The sequence below is a fragment of the Engraulis encrasicolus genome, chromosome 17 (assembly GCF_034702125.1).
Source record: "Engraulis encrasicolus isolate BLACKSEA-1 chromosome 17, IST_EnEncr_1.0, whole genome shotgun sequence".
NCBI classification, from domain to species: domain Eukaryota; kingdom Metazoa; phylum Chordata; class Actinopteri; order Clupeiformes; family Engraulidae; genus Engraulis; species Engraulis encrasicolus.
This window is the reverse complement of record NC_085873.1, coordinates 15,206,022-15,229,613: the sequence shown is the minus strand read 5'-3', so window position 1 is coordinate 15,229,613 and position 23,592 is coordinate 15,206,022. Positions and strand designations below refer to the sequence as shown.

General features: G+C 41.6%; 1 protein-coding gene across 1 annotated transcript in view; it reads left to right on the top strand.

Annotated features, from left to right (window-relative positions):
• ryr2a (ryanodine receptor 2a (cardiac)) overlaps positions 1-23,592 on the top strand; it is a 133,524-nt gene that overhangs the window by 1,712 nt on the left and 108,220 nt on the right. The window contains exons 2-5 of the mRNA XM_063221827.1: positions 14,916-15,035; positions 16,091-16,195; positions 22,318-22,338; positions 22,619-22,633. Coding sequence (XP_063077897.1) covers positions 14,916-15,035; positions 16,091-16,195; positions 22,318-22,338; positions 22,619-22,633 — 261 coding nt within the window. The remainder of the gene's footprint in view (positions 1-14,915; positions 15,036-16,090; positions 16,196-22,317; positions 22,339-22,618; positions 22,634-23,592) is intronic.

The window sequence follows — 23,592 nt, the reverse complement described above, 5'->3', positions numbered from 1 at the left end:
GTTTGTGTGCAGTAACATTTAAGACAATTTTGCTGCAAAAGGTGTTGTCATTTAAAACATGCATGGGGATTGTATGGTATTGTACCCAGTGTAGCCTATTAATTGGAAAACAATGTACCGTGTAGTTGTGTCTATGTGAGGGGTCTATGCAAGTCAGTCCACCTTCTGATCTTATTTTTGTATGTTCTCCGCTTATGGGATGTTGGGGATTGGGAAGATATCATACAGTATATAAGGTCTACAATACATGCATAACTATGGGTTTACTGGGGTTTACTGCATAAGATCACCCTGTCAGCAGAGAATGATGGGGGATTATCACAACTGCAGATGCAACAGTCTTGTGTGGAGGTACTGCACTGTTCACAGAATGCTACTACATGTTATAGCCTAGGCTATAACATCCACATAAGACACAGCAACACACTTCCCAAGTATGCCATAACATTTGATTAGCATGGCCCCACCTGATTTGAATGCTGTGTGATCATTTGAATGCAGACTAGTGTGATAATGCATTGTACACTTTGATTGATTTAAAGTTGTTCTTATTTACGACACTATTCTAATGGTACAATGTGTTATTTGTATGGAAGTATGTACTGTAGACATGAAAGTCACGGTTAGGTTTATGGCAGCCGTCATACAAAGATGAATAGACGTGTTCAGTTTTTTTTAGGCATGTGCAGTGACTCTATACAGTGCTACGTACGTTAGTTGGTCGGTCGTAAACTGTTTTTTTCTTTGGAGGGTTGTACACAACATGGGGACGGTGGTGGCTGAGGTGGTAGAGGAGCTGTTCCGCAACCAGAAGGCTGCAGGTTTGAGCCTTGCTCTGCCTGTCCCCTTCGATGTGTCCTTGAGCAAGATACTACCCCACGTTGCTCCTGGTGGCAGGGTGGTACCCTGCGTGGCAGCCACTGCCACCAGAGTGTGAATGGGTGAATAATGAAGCATACAATGTAAACCGCTCTGAGTGCTCAAAGGCGCTATATAAATGCAGTCCATTTACCATCTACATATAAATGCAGTCCATTTAACATGTCTCTGAACCTTGTTGGTCTATCAGCTCAGGGGTGTCGTACAGGGGAGTAAAGTGTGACTGAGTCACCAGGCCCTATATTATAGGGGGCCCACACACAGTCCGGTTTACCGTATGTAGATATATGGCTGGAAGGGGGGCTGGGTGCATTGGGGGTGACTGTACATGGGGCCCACGATTTGCTGCTACGTCCCTGCACCAGCTACTTGATTTTCCGGCCATAGGCTTTATTTTGATATTTCCACTGTCTTCAACCCCACCCTTCAGAGCATCCCACAGTAGGTATGTCATCTACTTCTGGAAACGGAATGATGGGTGAAGAATACATGTGCAGGATGTAGAAGAATGCAGACACAGCTAGTGTTTGCTTGGTGTTTGTTTAGTTTTATCATGGCTTAAAACTGGGGTGGGAAACCTTTTTCATTCGAGTGGCCACCTCAAATTTGATAAAGTCCTCCAAGGGCCATACTATGAAGAACACAAACCAGGATTTGCCCCTGCACTTAAGGCCTATATTGAAGGTTGCCACAGCTCACCCCACCTTCACTAGGTCCCCTGAAGATATAACTTAATTGTATTGTTAGTGTAATTTCAAACATTTCTTTACAAAACATGTCATGTTTCATGTGAAAGTGCATAACATTAAAATTATGCTGGGGGCCGGATAAGACAGCCTCAAGGGTCGTAAATGGACCTCGAGACATAGGTTCCCCACCCCTGGCTTAAAATAAGAACCAGTCAAGATGCCAACCTCAACAGCTTTTAGTCTGTATCTCTTTCAAACTTTACACCGACCAACTCTCTCCACATTTTACACGTTAACACCATAGTCAGGGCTATTCAAATGGAGGCCCTGGGGCCAGATGCGGCTCAAGGATGGCAAGGCTCTGGCCCCCGATAAGGTCAGAACAAAATGAAAACAAATATGTGTGGTACATAATTTGCGATCACTAACACTTCAGGTTGGGGATATCTCTACTATTCATTCACACAGCAGTGAAATCTTATCTAAAACTGTGTCATTGACTATCTGAAGGCTACTAAGAAATAGAGAAGCAAATATCTCCTTTGTCCGGAAAGTTATCCGCTTGTTTCGCACCCTAACCTCGGACACTGTGCTGCTCACGGTTATACAGATTCTATGTTTGGCCCCTTCACTGGAGGGAATTTGAAAAACTGGCCCTTGTTGACTTTCAATTGAATATATATGCGTATAGTCAGAGGGTTCCTATGGCAAGTTTGTTTTGCCTATCATGATGTGTTAGACACTAGGAAACTCGATGGACCATGGTGGAAGGCGAGGTTTGTTTTTTCTTCTCATTGCAGAAGTGGTCAAGATAGTTTTTATTTGCTTATGAATGACTCCTGCAAGTATTGGCTGACTTTTGAGTCACAGTATTAAAATGGTAACTTGTCTTACAGAGCCACGTGCGTGTCAGTCAATGGTTGTGTTTTTTATTTGCTTTTGCACACAATGGAATAGCTCCGTGCTCAGTTAGAAAAGCAAACTTGTATACTACACCAATGCACTGACTGCTCCATCGTCACTGTGTTAAAAGCATTGGCCTCCAAAACTTCAACCAGTTCATGTACTGTACCTATGATGGCAAACAAGATTTGGTGCAAGTCCATTCAACAGATCAGATTATCAGATGCATATTTCATGTAACGGATGCCAACTAGAATGGCAACCCCTGCATCAGGGGGAGAGAGACGCTTTCTATCAGCATGTTTATCATTATCATGTTTCACATCCTGTGTCCTATGGTGGTCCAACTCCATCGGTCAGATAGTGTTAGTGGGTTTGCATAGGTCTTATGTCAGTGAGTGCCCCTTATTCATCACACATTACAGCAGAGTCTGATGATCATACTAAATGCATACAGAGAATTGGCCAAGATGGCAGGTTGGTTTTATGCACTGACCTGAGGACTTGGTGGCTTTCAGGATGTACCATACCTGATTTGGTCTAGTTTACTAATACATTCAGTATACATGTACAGAAACAGCTTGCCGTGCAGGATGGGTATTTTAGGACTCGAAGAACTATAAAAGTATTTTAAATGGTGCCATTGCATTGCATTATAGTTAGCTGGCGCTTTTTTTCAAAGCGACTTACAGGTATTTGCAGGGTTTTGGTTACAGTCCCAGGAACAATGTGCCTTGCTCAAGGGAACCTCAACCATGGGTGTAGGTGAAGGGAGAGGTAAGGGTGGGATTCGAACCTGCAACCCTCTGATCTAAATACTAACACCCACGGCTGCCCCAATATGGTGTTGATATACAGAATTTCATCTATCTTTTGCGATTCTGTAATATAACTGCTATAGATGTGCATCTGTGTACTTTTACAACACGTACAATATGTATGATATTGCTTAGCCTAGTTCTCAAAAATAATTTTCTGAATGTATGGCCATTAACTACAGAGGTTTGATGAGTGCATGTAATCCAAGTGAAGAAGAGATAAATCACCGTACACTGGTCTTCTTTGCTGGTAGTTTATTTGGGTGAACAACGCGTTTCGCTGCCGCTTCACTCTGTGAACCTGATGGCAGCAAAATGCGTTGTTCACCTAAATAAACAACCTGCAAAGAAGACCAGTGTGCTGTGATTTATCTCTCCTTCCCTTGGACTACTCTTACTGCACATCACCAGCCCCTGGACGGTGGTTGTGCATAGGGCAGCACGATATCAGAAAAAAATGAATACTCGATAACAGCATGCAATATCTCGATAACGATATTTAGAAATATAGCCGAGTGTTTTTCTTGTGACTAATTTGTCGGTCTGTGTGGGGGGCGTGGCTTTGGTCATGGCGGGCTACTTGCGCGTTTGTTGATATTCAGCTAGTGATTGGACTACACAGAAATGTTTTACTTGTTAGCGATAATAAGCTCATTTTCGTGATACGCATATCGCCACTCTTGATATTGTGATATTGATACATTTTTGATAAATGAAGAGTTCAGATGCAAAACCCCCTAACTCCATTTCTGAAGACCTGCACTTCTATATTTTTAGGGAACCCCGTTGTTGGTTTGGTTTACATTCATGTACTTGATAATACATATAAATATTTAAATTACATAAATAAAATAAAAAATGTGCAATTTTGATAGATTTGTATTACATAAAAATGAATTATGAAATGTTTCTGAAAAGGCACTTAGGGGGTTTTGCATCTGAACTCTTCATATATTGTGCAGCCCTAGTTGTGCACATCAGGAACTCTGCTTTGAGTGGATGGATGGCCATGTTAGAGGTGTGGCCCACTGCACAAAGCAGCGGAACTCTGCATGTGTAAAGACTTTAAAGCAAAACAAGCTTTGAAATTGACCTTTGGGATTGGATGAAATACGAGACAAACATGACCTTTTGCAGAGCTACTTTTATATCAGGGAATTGATACAAGAGTTCAGAAGGTCAGTTATGTTCATTTATTCATTGCATACTGTAGGAGACCAATATTATTGTCAAAACATTGTGTAATAGTGACCAGTTGTCTTTGTATTGGTAACAGCTATAAACATCATTGTATCAAGTAGGCCAATGCAAAAACAAGCTTTGTGTTTCGAGGATAAAGCAAAACCTAAATTGTTAATCATTTAGAAATGTTAATTTTACTGTCCTGTACAAATCTGTACATGGTTACTGTAAGAAGTTGTTAATGAAATATACATTTACAAACATTTTTTATCTTTTCCTGAATTTAGGTCTTAAGTGTATAGCCTACAATGAATCCTGTTTCTGAATTTATGGTCACTAAAATTAACACACGTATGAAGAGAATTGTAGATTGGTCCAGATTTTGACCAGAATAGATGTCAGTAAAAACTAAAACAGTATAAAAACTATCTACCTATCGATCGATCGATCGATCGATATATCTATCTATCTACCTATTAGGGCTGTAACGATATTGTTCTGAATCGTGAAATCATGATACTGTCGTGGTGCAAGAAGGCAGTATCGTGATCCACCCTTTCAAAGTTCTGTTACCCATAGTCCAGAAATCAACCACATGATTTGATGTCATAGCGCTTCCAAGCTTCAAATCACCATTATTATTTTCAAACAAAATCACGGGATGTATCGAACCGTAGGTCAAAAATCATGAGTTGAGTGTATCGTTACAGCCCTACTACCTGTCTTTCTATCAACTACTCTCAATATAATTACAAAAAGTGGTTAAAAATACCAAACGTAGCCTACTTCATTTTTTGATATGGCAAATTTGTTTGAAATGCTACCTATAAGTTAATGTAAAGTTGAGCACTAAGCCACTGTGATGAAACTTGACTATAGGCAACATGAAAAATTCCGTGCTCCTGGACACGGATGTTAAGGACACAAAATCCGTGTCCAGGAGCACGGATTTTGCCAAAATTCTGTGCTCCTGGACACGGAATTATTTTCCGTGGTGGACACACAGAAGTGCACTCTCTATACTCCCACGGCTCTATGTTTCCACAGTCTTGTGTTTTCTCAGGACTTTCCTAATTTCAAATATTTTTTCACAAAAAAAAACATTTCTTACTGACAGGTTAGGGTTAGGGATTGTTTTGTTCTGGGCACAGCTAGTTTTCTTTCATTCATTTTATGAATTTGATAGGCTATCAACCAACTGGAAAAGTTATTTCACAAAAAATATATCTTTAATGACAGGTTAAGGTTAGGGAATGTTTTGGTCAGGGCACAACTTAAATTGCTATAGCATTATTTTGTTTAGGATTAGCATTTGGTATGTATTTTCTAATGATAGAGTTAAAGGGACAGTTTGGTCAATTTCAACATGCAGTTGTAATGCTCACACTACCCTGGACTTGTCAGTACCTCAGATTTTTTTTTCTTCTTCTTCAGCCGTTTCCGAGATCCTGGTCATTGTAATGGGGGCAGCTCTTTGTTTACATTTCAAAAAAACATTTTTATTTATTCCCAAAAACATCCAAAAGGTTATAAAACATCAGCAGACAACTAGCAAACAGCAGTACCTTTTGGGAAAATATTTGGAGTTGGCCTAAGTTTCATTTTTTAAAAATGTAAACAAACGCTGCCCCCATTAGAATTGCTCATATCTCGAAAAGGACTGAACCGAAAAATGTGGCATCACCAGGTACTGACAAGTCAAGGGTAGCGTGAGCAATACAACTGCATGTTGTCCCTTTAACACAGTGCTGTGGTAATAGCCTATAGAAAGCACTTCTGTGTGCCCATCACAGAAAACAATTCTGTGTCCAGGAGCACGGAAAACAATTCTGTGTCCAGGAGCACGGAATTTTGGCATAATCCGTGCTCCTGGACACGGATTTTGTGTCCTTAACATCCGTGTCCAGGAGCACGGAATTTTTGGAGATCAGGCTGCTATACAGGCCCTGAGTGGGCCCTGTAATCAGGCCGGGAATTTAATTCACATCTAGGCCACTTTGATATGGGAAATCGCTCACAATGCATTTTATTGGACTCGTGTTAAAGTAGGGGCCTAGAGTATATTGTCAAGTTAACAGAAAACTTTAACTTTACAAAGTGTAGGCTAATTCAAATTGAAACAAATAGGCCTAGGCTATGACAACAAAAAAAGAAAAGCTATATTTGTATTTGAACATGAGTTATTTGACCAATCAAACTGCATTTGCCATCACAAAAAAGTTCTCAACAACTTGCATGTATCTGTGGATGTGAGTGTGGTTTACTGTGGAGTCAGGCTCCATGTTCTGCTTGTCTGATGCTCCACATGCATGGTACTAATGTGCAATAGTCCCGTGGTGTTAGGCCCACATGTAGGCTGTCTTGTCCTTACTTAAATCAGTCTTGTTCAGGGATGCAAAATGAATTTCAGATTCAATAACAATTGATATCCCCAATACATGTTTTTTTCATTCTTATTAAATTGTATTTCTTTTAAAATAGGCTACCCATAATATGGCCATTTTAATGAATGCTACTTTTACAGTAATTACAGAAGGCCTATCCAAATCATTGCTTCCTTGTCAAGAACAGTTGACAAATACTGTTGACTTGGAGAAAAAAAACAATGACGACACGCCTTTGATGCGCAAAGCTGTTCGATGTCGGGTTGCCTACAAAAGACCGATAGCAGCAAGAAGTCACCCTGCATTTGTAGCCTTGCTTGAGCGTATTCTTGGACTCACACAGAGCCGTGAAGTTAGTAACGCCCGCTGAGATATCATATCAATTTATCCCCCCTCTCACATTCTCGTCGCAACTGTCACATCACCAAACGTTTTATTCACATTTCATTTGCAAACATGCATGCCAAGATTGTCGTTGATCCTCACCCTATTACTTGTGTTACTGGACTTCTTATTGAGCCTATTCACCTGCGCACTGCTGTCATGCTACTATATGTGGCCATTAGGATTCAAAACTTGTCGAGCTGATTGTGAGTTGCGTCAAGTGACATCCAAGTTCCCTCCGACGTTTGAAAACTAACTGAAGCTTTCAAAAGGTTCATTACAAACCATACTTTGTATACTGACAATAAAGGCTTTCTATTCTATTCTATAGGCCTACAGATTTTTTATCGCGAGGCATTCCATGCAATGCTTGGGAGGGAGTAATGGCATGAGCTGTCACTTCACCTTTGCTTTCTTTAATCCTACCTGCGCTTTGCTTCATCATTCCGTCGCTCTCTCTCTCGCTCGCTCTCTTTCCCCTTTTAATCGCTCGTTTGCTTTTCTTCAATAATACAAATCGGGTTAAGCACACGCCACGGCGGTTCTCCAGTGCTCGCGCCATGTCTGGGCTCTCAAGTCGCTTCCAAATAACGCCAATTGCCACGAACTTAAAATATTATTTTAAGAAAGTAAAGATGAGTTGAATTATACCCCATACACTGTCCTGTTCCTATACGTTTCTGACTCCTCATTGCCGACTTCTGTTGTGGTTGAGGTAGTAGAAAGGGATGCATTTAATTTGACTATTATTAAGCTACACGCAGATTTCAAGTGCACCTTTCTTCGCGCATTTCGCCGCGCCTCCCCATGGACTCTTTGGCGCCTAGATGGTTGCACCTTAATAATCTGCTGTGGTGCTGCCGGTGGCTGCGCTGTCATAGTGAATATTTATGCAGACTACAAGTGACCATTGCATTTAGAATAACCCAAGTGAGAAATTTAAAAATATTTCCTCATGGTCCAACAGGCCACACCCGAATTTTGGGCCGGGAAATCTCCCGATAGTTATAATGGCCACCCCGGCATTGCTGCTATAGCATATAGATTCATAGTGATGGATATACTGTACATTGTGAGCTATTGCATTATCTGATCACCATCGTATCGGTGCTGTCAAGTCTCTGGATAAGCCAGGATGTGCCGTAGTATCTGTTGTGAACATAGAGGGTGTAGTGCTTGAGATGCGTGTGAGTTTTCCAGCTTTAGCAACCAGTGTGTGGAGAGCTCTTTGCTATGCGAATGCACTGGGCATGCACGTTGTATAAAGTGGTTGGTCTCCCACACCGAACGCCCACCATTGCCCTATATACTGCAGCCGAGTGATAAAGAAAAGACACACACGCACACACACTCACGCACACACACACAGAGTCAACTCCATAGTACGAAAAACATCCACATACATCCCCATATCATGATGTTTGTTTTAATGTATGGTTCAGTAGCTGTACCATGTTTTTACATGAAAATAGTCAAATAGATTCATTCATTCATTCATTCATTCATTCATTCATTCATGCACCTCCATAAGATAAGATTGTTAATTTAGGGTCTAAGGGTCACAGACGTCCTACAAACACAGATTCAAGCCTCAGTGTACAGTGAAGACGGTTAGGCATAGTGGTGCAAGGATCATGATATGGGGATTTTTTTGTACTTCAGTGTTGGTCCTATTTACTGCATACCAGGGATCATGGATCAGTTTGAGTACATCAGGATACTGGAGGAAGGCATATTGTATTATGCAGAAGAGGAAATGCCTTTGAAGTGGGCGTTTCAACACGACAATAACCCCAACCACACCAACAAGTAAAATCATGGTTCTACTGTAGATTAACAGCATCCAACTAATGGAGTGACCAGCACAATCCCCAGACTTTAATCTCATAGAAAACGTGTGGTCTGACATAAACATTGCTGTTCTAGATTAACAGCATCCAACTAATGGAGTGACCAGCACAATCCCCAGATCTTAATCTCATGGAAAATGTGTGGTTTGACATAAAAAATGCTGCTCATGAGGCAAAACGAAGAAATGCAGAGAAATTGTGGAATGAAATACAATTGATGGCCTGTGCGCAGGCTGCACGTCCATTATGAATTCAGAACGATGTTGTGTTGTACACTAACTGGGAATGGTCGGTGTTAGATGCTTTAAGAGACAAAAACAAACTGCTGTGGCCTGTAGTGTCTGTCGACCCTTGCCTGAAGTTGGTCGACTCCATGCACCACAGATGCAAACTTATTAAAAACCATGGTTATGCAACAAAATATTAGTTTAGGATACTCAGCAAAGTAAAATTTTCAAGAATGTGTATATTTTTTTAGTTTCCAAACTACTGGTGGGAGGGGTGAACTCCATTGATGTTCGAAATATGGGCACATGGGGTAGTGTTAAGGAGACAGGCTTAAGATCAGAGGGCCGCTTCAAATCCCATCCTTACCGCTCCATACTGCACTCCATGTCTGAGGTGCTGTTGAGCAAGGCATCTAACTCCACTATCAGTAAGTTGCTTTGGATAAAAACGTCAGTTAAGTGTAATATAATGTAAAAATGTGATTAAATGTAATGCCCCTCTCCTATGTCCCTCACATTCGCTGATTGGCCAGTTTTTCTTCTAACAAGAAGAACCCCTTCTCAGAACTCTGGTTCCAGACCCTCTGTATTACGATACAATCCAACATGTATTTATAAAGAAATTACTACAAGGGGATGGTAACACCAGACTCAGTTTGGACATTAGTTAAGTTTAGAAACAGAACTTGTACCTACAAACAAAAAGGCATCCTATAACACACACAATAAATTGACATGCCGTTTGACACCATTTTGTGAGAACACTGCATTATGCTCATGAATTCATTTGCAACAGCCTGCCAGCAAAAAGGAGATCCCATTTTCTGCATAGGCATGATTAGTGATCCTCTAAGAGTTGTCTTGTCATGTTATACTGTATTTTTACATCATCGGCTTTGATTGGTCATGGGCTACATTTGCATTAGTGATAGACCATTTGAGCTCAGTAAACTGCCATGGACAATCATAAACTATCCCAAAATGAATAGATGGTACTGCCCAGACTAGATTCAAGATTCAAGATTCAAGATTTTTATTTGTCACATGCTTCCTTGTGCAAGCACAATTGGCAGTGAAATGGGGGTTGCAACTGCTCAGTGCTGTGTTGGATGGTAAAAAATGAAAATAATAAAATAAATTAAAAATAAAAAATAATTAAAAATAGACTAAATCCCACAAGTGATTTTGTTTGGTGACTGATAGTCAGGCTAGCCTATTGCCGATCTCAACAACCTTCTTAACAACTATGTAGTATATTCTCAAACATGGGCATCCTGAGTGTGACTCACTTCAGGCTAAAATCCTACCTCACTGAGCATTCATATAGCAGTTCATTGTCATTGTAAGGACAGTTGTCGTCAATTCACAAGATCTCCACTGGGGTGCCCCAAGGGTTGAAAGTGCACAAATATTAACATGCAAATGAGAAAATTATTTATCAGTCTAAATTAGCCAAACTCACTAAAGGGCTTAAATTGTGAAATACCGAACGTGCCCTCTAAACAATAGCCCACAATGGCATAATACATGGTATGCAGAGACAGCACTTTGAGTCAACTTTTTAGTTGTGATATTGTAGCATAGTAAAATAGCCCCACCCGCCAGCGGGCAAAATTGTTTTTGCTTGCGAGTGGGTCTAGCCTCGGACAATGCCCCAATGCCCTGAATCTGGCAGACCAATCACAACGCAGGAGACTTGTCTTGATTCGTTTTGAATCTTTGGATGCAAAGCGGACAGGGTTTTGAGGGAGTGACGGCAAAGCGTTGACCAATAGGCACAAGACAATTTTAATAACAACGGGTTGTTTCCATCAACAATCTCTCGATGTATCATTCATCAGGGCCAGACTAAATTACACATCTAATCTCACATTTAGTCTGGTTTATCAGACTAGTAATATTGTGCTATACATTTTGAGTGATTGATTTATAGATTGATTGTTATCCCGGTTTACCTCTAACACACCTGTACAGTGTTTCATTATCATATCTCCTTTTGGTTTTATATGGTGTATAAATAACAGAAGAAAGTGCATGTGTTGTATAGAAGCTGGCCATGTTCATTTAGGCAAATGTAATGGTACTGTATATGGGCCAAACTTAGAGCACTTGCTCTATTGGCGCAGTTCGGTTTCACCAGGGTGAACAATAATTGCTTGTCCAAACCAAACGCATTTCAACAGTGTGTGCTCTCAAACCTCTCTTAAGGGAAGTTCAGACTGTTTTGTTTTTGATTTGAACACCACTCAAAAGAACCCTAGGATGTTAACCATTTCATGTCTCATTTCTTATGGAAGTTCACTGGTTTAAAAAACAATTTTGCTGGCTAAACTTTTCTTTTGGTGGCTGAGTGGTGCAGTTCAGTGAAGTGAATAGGGAAATCTTCTAGGATTTCGTTGTGGATGTGTGAATAGGGAAATCTTCTTGGATTTCGTTGTGGATGTGTCTGTGTATAGGAAGTGGTTCTTTGTATTTGTATAGCTGTTGTAGTTGTTGTGGATGACACCCCTGGGATATGCGTGTGTGTGTGCATGCATGTGTGTATGTGTACAGCTAGATGGTGTAGGAGAAAGCCTTTGCTCTGGATGCCTTTTTGATGTTCAACAACTAAGGCGTATTGAGCTCACTGTGTGTGTGTGTGTGTGCGCGTGCGTGTGTGTTTGTTTGTGCGCATGTGTGTGCGCGTGTGTGCATACATTTGTGTGTGCTACAGGCTTATGTAACAGACTATAAGAGCTAGCAGGTTAGGGTTAAAGCACTTCTCACCCACCCACACATCCACTGCTGACGCTCTCCTACTATCCGGGGCCGGCTCGTCACGTGTTCTCTCATCCAATATACAAAAACTGGTCTTGCACAAATAAAAAAAGAAAACACACTAACACCAACACACATATCACTACAGAATCTCTTTTCAGGGCTTGAGCATGACAGGTGCAGCGTAGTCTTTCCTGGAGGCACAGAGCCCTTTTCAAAAGATGAATCTTGTTCGTTCTTGTGCCACAGTTGGTGTTTTTGACGGCACTCACACATTGAACATTCTCAGGGACATGGACTCAGCTACAAGCAGTGATAGACAAGCTGACTCCTGAAGATGCTCACTCCCCATGGTGTTTACTCATATTTATTTGCTATAAGAGCTACAATCTCTATTTTCTGTTTCTGAGTATATGCATGCTGTTAACTTCCCAGGTTAACGTCCCAGTATTGCTGACATTCTGGGAGTTAACACACTTACGGTAAGATCGGCAAAAGGCTGATGAAGGTGGATTACGATATAATAAGTTCAGGTGAAGAAAAGCAAGGGGGCAGCCCCCAATCTTGCCCCCAAGGGAGCAGTGTGGCAGGTCGGTACCATGCTCAGGGTACCTCAGTCATGGAGGAGAATGAGGAAGAGCACTGGTTAATTACTCCCCCGACCAACCTGGCGGGTCAGGAGTGGAACCAGCAACCTTTGGACTACAATTCTGACGCCCTAACTAATCGCTTACTCATGACTGATGTTCTCTGCTGAAAGTGGTGGGAGTGAGGGATGACCCCACCCTCCTAGCAACATATGACGAGTCTTGTAGTCAGGCAGGCCAGGACAATAAGTAAGGACCCATCACATGTTTTGGGCCCAGAGTATGAGCTGTCGCCCTCTGGCAGGCGATATAAAGCCCCAGTTAAGAACAAAATGTTTTTGAATAGATACAAGTTATGTTTTATTCCAGCGTCTGTTTACCTATTGAACTCATGTCGTGATCAAAGGTACCAGTCTTGTGATGCTATGTAAGGGGCCGCACTACACTTTAACACTTTATGATGGCACTTTATGTAGCCTATACTCTTTTTTTAGTCATGTATGTTGCGTGATCTATGGCAGCTATGTGTATGTCCAAGACAAATTTCCCTCGGGACCAATAAAGAGAATCTTGAGATGGCTGGCAGACAGCTTTGTGGCTCTTCTGAGTCGAGGGTCTGAATGTGACGTGAAAGTAAATGCGCATGATTTGGACATAAATGTCACTAGACTCCAGATGTTGCGGAGTGAAGTGAATAGATAGGGTGATGGCCTCGTCAACTGATCTATTGACCTGGTAATAAACATGAATGATGTCGTGATCCATCAGTGGCGATGCACAGGCCTGTATATGGCAGCATAGTAGACCCTACGTACTGTACTCTATCTACGGAGGTGAGTGCAACGTGCCAACGTACTTCTCGCTGTCAATTTATATATTAGCGTAGTTAAAGATAGGGTGGGGATGACTGATTCTGTAAAGCACAGTGGAACTGCACAGAAAAGGATTGAAGCTCTCATAACACAGGATGGTTTTTTGGCAAGATAAAGTTGCATCGGGCTAATACATTGTCTAAATATGCAGTAGTTGTTGTTGGAACGATGATGCTCCACTTTATTTGCATAATTTATCATGTTGACAGAGTTGTTTTTTAATATTATTTTTCCAATGTACGTTTGACAAACATGTAAAAACAAAGGTTTGGTTGCAATCCGCCTGGGTATAACCACCGTCTGCAAGCCTTTGTGGAGGACATGAGATCAGGTGACCTACGGGACATCAATCAGCAGTGATGTATTAAAAGAGTACACAGCTCTGTTGACCGTCACAGCGGAGAACAAGAGCAATCTGGGATGGCAGCCTGGCCCCCTGCCCAACACTAGATGCACGTGATGATGTTGACAACGCTGCAGATGGACATACGCAAAGAAACAGACAGACAGACAGACAGACAGGGGGTGATTCTAAGAACCTGGCTTAGTAGTAAGCCAGGTTAAGTTAACCTTGAGGTTGTGGTAAATCATCTAATAAAAGAGCCTGCAGTCCTCGTTTTCTGAAACTACCGTAAAATGACACATGTGGGCTATCTATTAGCAGGTTTAACACTTCCTGTAGGTTGACTTAGCCAGGTTTATCGCCAGGAATACCACCAGGGTCATTGCAATATCTGGCCTGGGTGGGAGGGCAGGTAATAATCACACATGGTGAATTCAGGTAAATTGGGCCACTTTGGGGGCATTTGCTTATATGCAAAAAAGTGGCCCAATTTACCTGAATTCACCACTATATGAGTTTGTGGAATTGGTGTATACTGTACAGAACAGTTCATGCTGGTGGTGCAGGTGTCAGCCCTGCCATGAAGTCAGATCTGTCTTTAAAGCAATACTGCTAGTTAGCTGGACCTATAGGATTCAGTGTTAATTGCTAACTTGGAGGTAAAATTTGCACTGCCATACTCAGAGAATGGTTGAAGGTACATAACAGGAGAAAGGTAAAACTCAATCATTTAACTCAAGAGGTGGTAGGCTAATAAGATTTTTTTTTTAAAGATGATTTTCAAAAATGGCACAGTATCACTTTAACGGTACAATAAATCTGGGGAAACGGGTTCGAGGCTGACCCAAGGTTATGACAAGGTTATGACATTCTCTCTCTCTCTCTCTCTCTCTCTTTCTCTCTCTCTCTCTCTCTCTCTCTCTCTCTCACACACACACACACACACACACACATTATCCTGTCTCAATAGACATAATGATATCCCCAAAAATATCCTTAAAAAGACGTGACTGTTTTTTTTTCTTTCATGCTTTGTGCAGGATGATGAAGTGGTGCTGCAGTGCTCTGCCACCATCAACAAAGAGCAGCAGAAGCTGTGTCTGGCAGCCGAGGGCTTTGGGAACCGACTCTGCTTTCTCGAATCTACTTCCAATTCAAAGGCAAGTCTGATGCACTTACAGTACAAATGCTCCTTGTGATGAGTCATCCTAGATTGACCATTGTGCTTAGAATTTTTTTCAGCAAAATCTGACTACCCAAATGATCATAGGTTCCCCAGTTCTTAATGCACTCTGCATTGCCCCCTTGGGCATGAATGACAGTATGTTGTGGTGGTTACATTCAATTGGTCCGACAGCCCATTAGTCCGACCACACACATACTATGCCCAAACCAAAACAATTCCTAACCCTAACCGTCAGTAAAGGCATGTAGCTTGTAGCCCAGCCTGAGCGTTATTATGCTCCTCTATGACTTATTGTTTGACTTATGAGCTGTCGGACTAATGGGCTGTCTGACGAATGAGCAGACCCCGTTGTGGTGGTTGTGGACAAGGCTACCAGAAGCGACTAGAGCGACACTGGCGACGGAGGTAATTATATGGAGGAGCTAGCGACAGAAAAGACAAAAGTGATTTGGGCAGCTGGAGGCGATTTGAGCAACAGTTCGTATTGAACTTCAGCAAATAGTATGCTAATTAGCTATGATGCAGTACGGCGACAGTCGCTGCAGCCTATTAGAGTGTCAGAATGCTTGCATTCTACTTTTAACAGGCATAACCTGTCGCTCATATCACTCCTGCTATGAACACACTTAGCCTACAGCTTTTTCCAGCGACTTCTGGTGTGTTCGCGGGGTAAAGCTGCACAATCTTTTCAGCAGAAAAAGGTTCCAATTCAGTGGGGTGTCAACTGTTCACATTTAAGGCCTTGAGACTGAGATCGGTTGTCCAGAACATTCATTTAATTTCATATGGGCCTAGCTGTATCCAATGACAGGTCAGCATTCTGTTTTGAAGAATTAGTGATGTTTACATTTTTAATTTTAATGGAATAAATACTCAATCAGAACAGAATTTGAAGTCCTTACCCTCCTTACCGCCTTGGAAGCAGAGCCGTGTGAACTAATTAAAAAAAAATACATCCATCCGTATGTCAATCACTTCTAAATGTATTGTTCAATAGGTTATTACATCAATCTGCATGTGTCGTTGCAGAATGTACCCCCGGACCTTTCAATATGTACCTTCGTCCTTGAGCAGTCACTCTCTGTGCGTGCTCTTCAAGAGATGCTTGCCAACACTGAAGAAAAAGCTGAGGGGGTGAGTACGCGTACATATTTTGACACCTAGAACTTTGTATTTCTAGTCAACATTTGACAAGACATGTTTTAGCCCCCCTTTTCATTTGCAGGTTGATGATTTGAAACAGTGCCATTCCTTTTTTAGGGCGAGGTCCATGGTGCAAATCCTGATTGATTTTCAAAAGCCTCTTCCTCTTGTCTTCTTGTTCTTGTTATGTGCTGTAGTGCTTATAGGCTTTCTGCTATGCTCACCAGATTTTGCAGGCTAAGTTTTGATTGTACACACTGCATTAGCCACCCCAGAGAGGAAGTGACATCATTGAGGTGAAATAATTTCCTAATATATTAAACAATATCCATTTTTAGTGTGCCTGTGTTAGAGGCAAGTCATCTCAGTCCATCCATTATCACTTGTACCATAGCACTACTTGGTGAAAGTTAATGGAAATATCGGGGTTTTGAATAGCAAGAAACGGCATACCACTGTATGCCATGTACAATGACCACAATAACCTCCAACACCACGGCAAGCACAGTAAAAATGGTAAGTGAACCGTGTAAGCTGTAAGTTGTACTTCACTTGGGCAAGTTGTACGTTAGGCTACTAAATGATCATTTTTCTTGTCTTAAACTGTATTGAATCATACTGAAATACTTACCAGTTGATACCCACATACAGAGAAAACATTTTTTTAATCAATGTTGAAGTGTCCACAGTGAATGTAAACAAACTTGCCTCATGGGAAGACAATGTTGACTGCAGTTAATTAAAGGGATTTTAGAGAATGCTGGTCCTTACCTAGGGGCAATAGCTTATGTGGTTGCGTGTGAGGTGTAAATGTACCAGCATATGTGCATGGGCCCGATTGGATCAGATAATTAGTAATTGTTTATTAAGTGCTAATCAGTCTCATACATATCACAGTCAAAAGATCAAATCACTAGATATGATATCTAATTTTAATTTTTAATATTGATACTCTATCTTCCCAAGTTCTATTGTAGTAAAATCATATTTGGAGGTTAAAAGCAAGTTCTATTGTAGTAAAATCATATTTGGAGGTCAAAAGCACAGACAAAGACATATTTTATTCCAAAAGATCTTGGAATAGTTTATGAACTAATCTACTGCAGTTTTGAACTAATGCTGCAGGTTGTGTGGTCTGCTTATGGTAAATGTGTGTGTGCGTATGTGCGTTTGCATGCGCGCATCTTTGTGTGCGTGCGTGAGAGAGGATAGGGAGTGGACTAATGGTCCGTGTGTGATGTGGTTACTCTCCGTTTTGGGGGTGTGGCTTTGCTGCTGGCCCTATGTTTCACTTGTCTTTCCGTTGCTGTCCTTATATTGTTTTAATTCGTCCAAATGAAAGTTATTATCTTATCTAGTACAGGGCCAGGCTGGGCCATGGTAGTTTGCACATTTAACGGGGAGCTCACTTGATCATTTAAATCACCTCGAAGTTATAGGTTTTGTTTATTAGTGTGTGTGTGTGTGTGTGTGTGTGTGTGTGTGTGTGTGTGTGTGTGTGTGTGTGTGTGTGTGTGTGTGTGTGTGTGTGTGTGTGTGTGTGTGTGTGTGTGTGTGTGTGTGTGTGTGTGTGTGTGTCGGGGGTGTGCCCATACTGGGGATAATAAAGGCTACTACTACTACTACTACTACTACTACTAGAGAGCCCTCTAACTACCTTTTAGAGCTTTAGGCCTGTAACACACCAGAGCGTGGCGGTATCAAGAATACGGCTGTCTTTCCGCAGAGTCTCTGTTGGTGTGTTCTACTCAGCCTTTCACACTGACCACGTCGGCGTGACTGGCCAGTCCTGTTCAAAATACCCCCACAGCCAATGCTATTTTGCTACTTTGCCATTCATTTCAACGGGACGCTGGAGTTAGATTGTCCAATTGCAGCGCAGCACTGAGCTCTCTCCTGTGCCGCTTCCGCCCGACTACTGCCATGTTGGTGTGGAAGATTTCATCTCTTTCCATGCATTTTTTCCACTGCCGGTAAAAATCACCTCAGTCTCGTCGACGGCATGTCTGGTGTGAAAAGGCCCTTAGGCCCTCTGCACATCAGATCCGATCAGTACTGAGACGACATTGGTATAGAAAATAAAAAAAAAAAGACATCGGTTTACAAAAAATGACACTGGCATTGACAGGCTATAAACAATGAATGGCCAACCGCAGCATTTCGTCAATAAATTGGGAATAGCTTAATTCTGGAGTTGTTGAGGAGCTTTGTAGCCTTGAATTGTATTAGCTAGGCGTGAAATGTGTAGTCTGGTGGCGGCAGTCCATGTTTGTGACATGGACATGATGTTTATGACTTGTTTATGACTTTGTCATGGCACTGTTTTGACACTGACGCTGTTAGTGTATGCTATGCTGTGCTATGTAGCTGTCCATTTCAAATAAAACTAAACTAAACTGTTATGTCATGTCATGTGTATGGCACATTGAGCATTGGGACACGCCATACTGTACAAAAGGCTGTGCACACTGGGCAGACTTTTGAGGGATGTCACCAAAACACAGCACTGCAAATTTGATTTTTTTAATCTTTGGAAGAATATGCAGCCAGTGCCTCATGTTTTAAGTGTAACAGTGCAAGTGGAAGTATGCAGGCAAAATAAACAGAGTTGGGTAATGTACTTAAAGAGTTTATGAAACGAAAACAAAGTAAAGGAATTTGACCATTTCCAGGACAGATTCTGAAAGTTCTAAGCCTTGTGAATGAAATGGGATATTGTCTGGGTGATATTTTGTCCTAAAAGTCATGTTAAAACGTTCCCAAAAAGTGTTTTTTTGGTGACATGCAAATTTTATGCAAATGATATGCGTGACATAGAAGGGGTGAGTTCACCTCATTCCACCTTGTTCAGATCAATGGTGGCTAGTACCAAAACAAAGCGCAGTGTCAAGCAGTGTGTTGCTGGAGAGCCGAACGGTGCCAGCTGCAAAAATGGCTACTTGACAGAAGGAATATCTTTGCACAAGTTCCCTTCTGTGAAGAATGATGGAACTGTGGCCAACAAGGAGAAGGCTAAATCAAGCTAGGGCTCTGTGGATCCAATGCGTGGTTTTGAAGCAAGCTTGTGGTCACTGTTGTGCTCGGCACATTTCCACCCCTTGTGCTTCACCACAAATGTGGAGGTCGCGGGCATGGTTGGACTGAAGACAATGCTATTGCCTCAAGCAGTTCCAACAATTGACATCGCCGGCGTGCAGACTGAAACTGCCCCTGTTTTACCTTGTCCATCTGCTTTGTATGTTGTTTTCAGGAAAGGGTAATGCACATTACATGCCAAACCGTTGCGAATGCTCTCGGAATATGCACTTTTTGTTGATTGCCATTCAACTGGTCAATATATTGGTTTTGGGAGGATATCCGCGCATCAGCGTGGTGCTCTCGGTAGAGGACAGCCAACTCACAGACTGGGCTACACTGCTTAGCGAATAAATGGAGATGCACATAGCGTAGGCCTACTTTGAAGCGTTGATTGTTTGTTTTTAGTATTGTGGTGCATGTGTGGCTGACGTTTGGACACACCTCGTCCTCAGAGTCAGGCTGAGGGACACGCAACGCCTGTGACTTTGAGCACAAAAAATAATAATAATGATAAACGCTAAAAATATGCTGAGGACTCAGACTATATAGGGTGTTTTTTCAACAGCCTAATACCTCCGTTTTTTCTCTAGATGATATCTTTGCATGTAGCCTACATGCATTTCAATCACACTATATCGCGCAATTGAATCAAAATGCCCCCCATTTGTCAACAAATGCACACGCCATGTCATCTTTGGGTCATGGCAAAGCGCCCTTAGCAACCGTAACCATAAACATAAGAACTGTCAGGCTATGTCAACAATCGTCACTTCACCTGTCAGACATGTCACTTTCTGCAGATGTCAGATCAGTGCCTCTGAAATAGATTTGTGCTGCTGTTTTTTTTTCTCATGAGGTTGGATGTGTGGTTTTTCGACACGCTGATGTTTGTATCAGAATTTTGGTTCCTTTATAAGATGTGGGTCCATCAAATGTGTGTTGTTTTCTCACATCGCCATACTAGCAAACCAGGGACTCCCCTCTTTGATGTCACAGCCCAGCTCATTAGTCACACCAAATTTCACAGAATTCACACTTTGAGTTGCCATTTTCACAAGTTCCTCCAGGATGATTGGGTTCAAAGTCTCATCGATGCTATCAGAAAAAAACAGGCTTTAATGGGAATGACCGTTTGTTTTCGTTTCATAAACACTTTAAAACTACTAAGATAACAGTGACTAAAAGATAACATGCAGATTACACCCAATACCCCTTTAGACATGCAGTGATTGGATGAGATCAGATAATCCCAGAGCTCTCGCACTGTCGCATCACTGACTCAGCCACCACAAACACAGATAGACAGTTGAGTTTCATACCATGGCATTAGGAGGCGTGAAGTGCAGTGTTCTGTTGTGAACTATTAATGTCACGTTTGCGGTTTGCGCCTCACCCGGTTGATCCAGTCTCCCGGCCATTCCCAAATGCATCATGCTCCATTTTTGTTTTCTGTGTCTTGCTCCCTCCCCTACTCTCCCCTCCCCTCCCCTCCCCTCCTCTCCTCTACCCCCGATCCCTTTTTTACCCTCAAAGTGCCTCTCTAGCGTCCTTTCCTTCCACACACAGCTCAAGGCACATCGTGTTCTGCTCTTGTTGCTCTAATTCGCGAGGACGGAGATAAGCAGTGCACTTTATTTATTCGAGGGCCACTGCACATTGGCCAGAGGATTAGGAATTAGATTAGAAGGGATTGCAGATAATGCCCAATATGCATTTTGATATTAGTTATTTACCAAAAGCTGAAATGTTCAAAAGGTCTAGTCAAGTCAAGTCAGGATAAGGAAGCAGATGTATAGCGTAGCGTAGTGTAGTGTAGTGTAGTGTAGTGTAGTGTAGTGTAGTGTAGTGTAGTGTAGTGTAGTGCAGTGTAGTGTAGTGTAGTGTAGTGTAGTGTAGTGTAGTGTAGTGTTGTATAGCATAGTATAGTATTAGTATGGTGTACTGTAGTACAGTATATAGAATAGTATAGTGCCCTACAAAGACAAAGTCCAGTAACTACGCCAACATTGAAACTGAGATAAATACCTTTAAAGCTTAGCATTACAGTAGGTTGGTCTTGTATTTGCTTCAAATTTGTCATAGCAAGACAATGTATCTAAAACAGGACACATTTGGACCACGAGGCTTTGTCACAAGACAATGAAGGTGTAAAGAAGACCATTTTCAGTCTAAACTCAATTTTGACAAAATAAGTACTTACTGAACTTGCCTTTGGTGGGCAGTATAATAGTAGGCTATAGAACAGATTCAAGATAGTGTTGTATAGTGTAGTACGGCATCGTATAGGCCCTACTGTAGTACAGTATACATCAGTAGTATAGTTGTTATGCTGATAAAGTAGTAAAGCAAATACAGTATAGTATCAGGGATGCACATAGAATAGTCATGAAAATGGAAAACAATACTGGGGTGCATTTCTGGAAACCAAAGTTGCTACTATATTTGTTGTTTTCAATGCATTTTCCCATTGGCAACTACCGAACTTGCTAACAGGCTAACAACTTCTCTTTTGAGAAATGCACCCCTGAATTGTTTAATTAAATCGTAGCTGCACTTTTCTGAATTCTCAAGCAGTTTGCAATTATAATCGGTTTGCAAAGTTATGCCATTGGAAGCAGCATCGGAAAAAGATGATGTTTTCATGCTTCACTGCTTTCTGATTCTTCATTTTATCGGTTTATTCTCTCCAAAATGTCAGAGTTTATGGACACCAATGATGACAATGCAGAAGTGACAAGGTTATGTCATTAGAATCAGTTTGAAGGATCAGGAAGCGCGCTCAACACCTTGTTGTCTGCTGCTCTACACTGGGTGCTTAACCTTGTCAATGAATGAACTCAAATCTCAAAAATAAGTGAATAAAGAAGCACTCATCAGTGAGGCGATTAAAAAAGCAAAAAGAAATCTGAGGAGTGCTTCTTTATTAATTTATTTTTTTGAGATTAGAATCAGTTTGCACACAGTATTGATGTTTTGTCCCTGTTAAGATGAAGGCAACCTCCTTTTCTCCCTCTTTATGCCTCCCATTTCTACAGCAAGTTGATGTGGAAAAATGGGTATGTGCCTTCTCCACATTTTCATACATCAATATGTCTGTCCATTTAACATTCCTCCACATATCACTAATTTTTATTATTACATGAAAGGCATTTTTTTCTCTACTTTTACCCTCTTTTTCGTACGCCTTTTGCCACAGTGTTGAATTCGTTTCCCTCCGTGGGGTCGATTCCATGATCACTCATTCCAGCGGTAGCACATATCCTATTGAACTGCTGCTGTCTTGTTCTGTGTTGTTTCTTCTGAACCCCATTCTTCTCTTGATTTATGGGCAATCAGAAATTCATGATGAAGGTGAGTTTTCCCCTTCGGATAACTGTGTATGTATACATGTAGTATGCACTGTACCGTACGTCTGTACTTTTAAGTGTATACATGCACAGTTCTTTTCCATTCTGTCGTGATCAAGTGCGTTTTGCGTTTTGTGAGTACCCTAAAAGTTGATGTTTCATTCTCAGCATATCAGAGATCTTCATGCCATTCCCAACACCATCTGTGGTGGTTTGCTGCTAACAAGTGATCCCATCACCACAAGCGATTACTAAAAAATGTAATATGGCTAAGGACATATTTCATTTGTCTTTTAGTTGTGATGGAAACATCATTTCTATACAGATTTAGTTGTCAGAACACAACAGACATTTGCCTGGTATAAAAAAGTGGGAGGATCTGTGGAAAAAAAAGGCAAACGGACATACAGGTATGGACGGTGCACTGTACAGAACCTGGGGGGGAAATCGCCACGTTGTCTCCCTAGGAAACCGTCTACTGTGTTATTTTAACCTTTGACATTTCTCTGGATGCTGTACCTTGTATTTGCTGCATTGAGCTAATATATCTGGGCTGTTGGTTATAAAGCTGTCTAAGCCTCGCTTTATTGTGCTGTAGTTGGGGTCTGATGGGTTTACATTTTTCCTTCCACTGAAACGTCTGATATGTACAGTCTCAGTTTATATGTTTTCCCCCTCCAAGGCAATCTTCACATTCGTGTGCACCATGTGCCACAGTTTTGCGTGTCTATGTGCCAAATGTGTCCAAGAGTTTCTGTGCGCTAATGTGTGTGTGTGTGTGCTTGTGTGCGTATGTGTGTGTCCATGTGTGTGTGTGCGCGTGCGTTTGCTTGCATGTGTGTGTGTGTGTGTGTGTGTGCGTGTCCCTGTTTGTGTGTGCGCGCCCGCACGTACGTGTGTGTGTGTGTGTGTGTGTGTGTGTGTGTGTGTGTGTGTGTGTGTGCGTGTGTGTGTGTGTGTGTG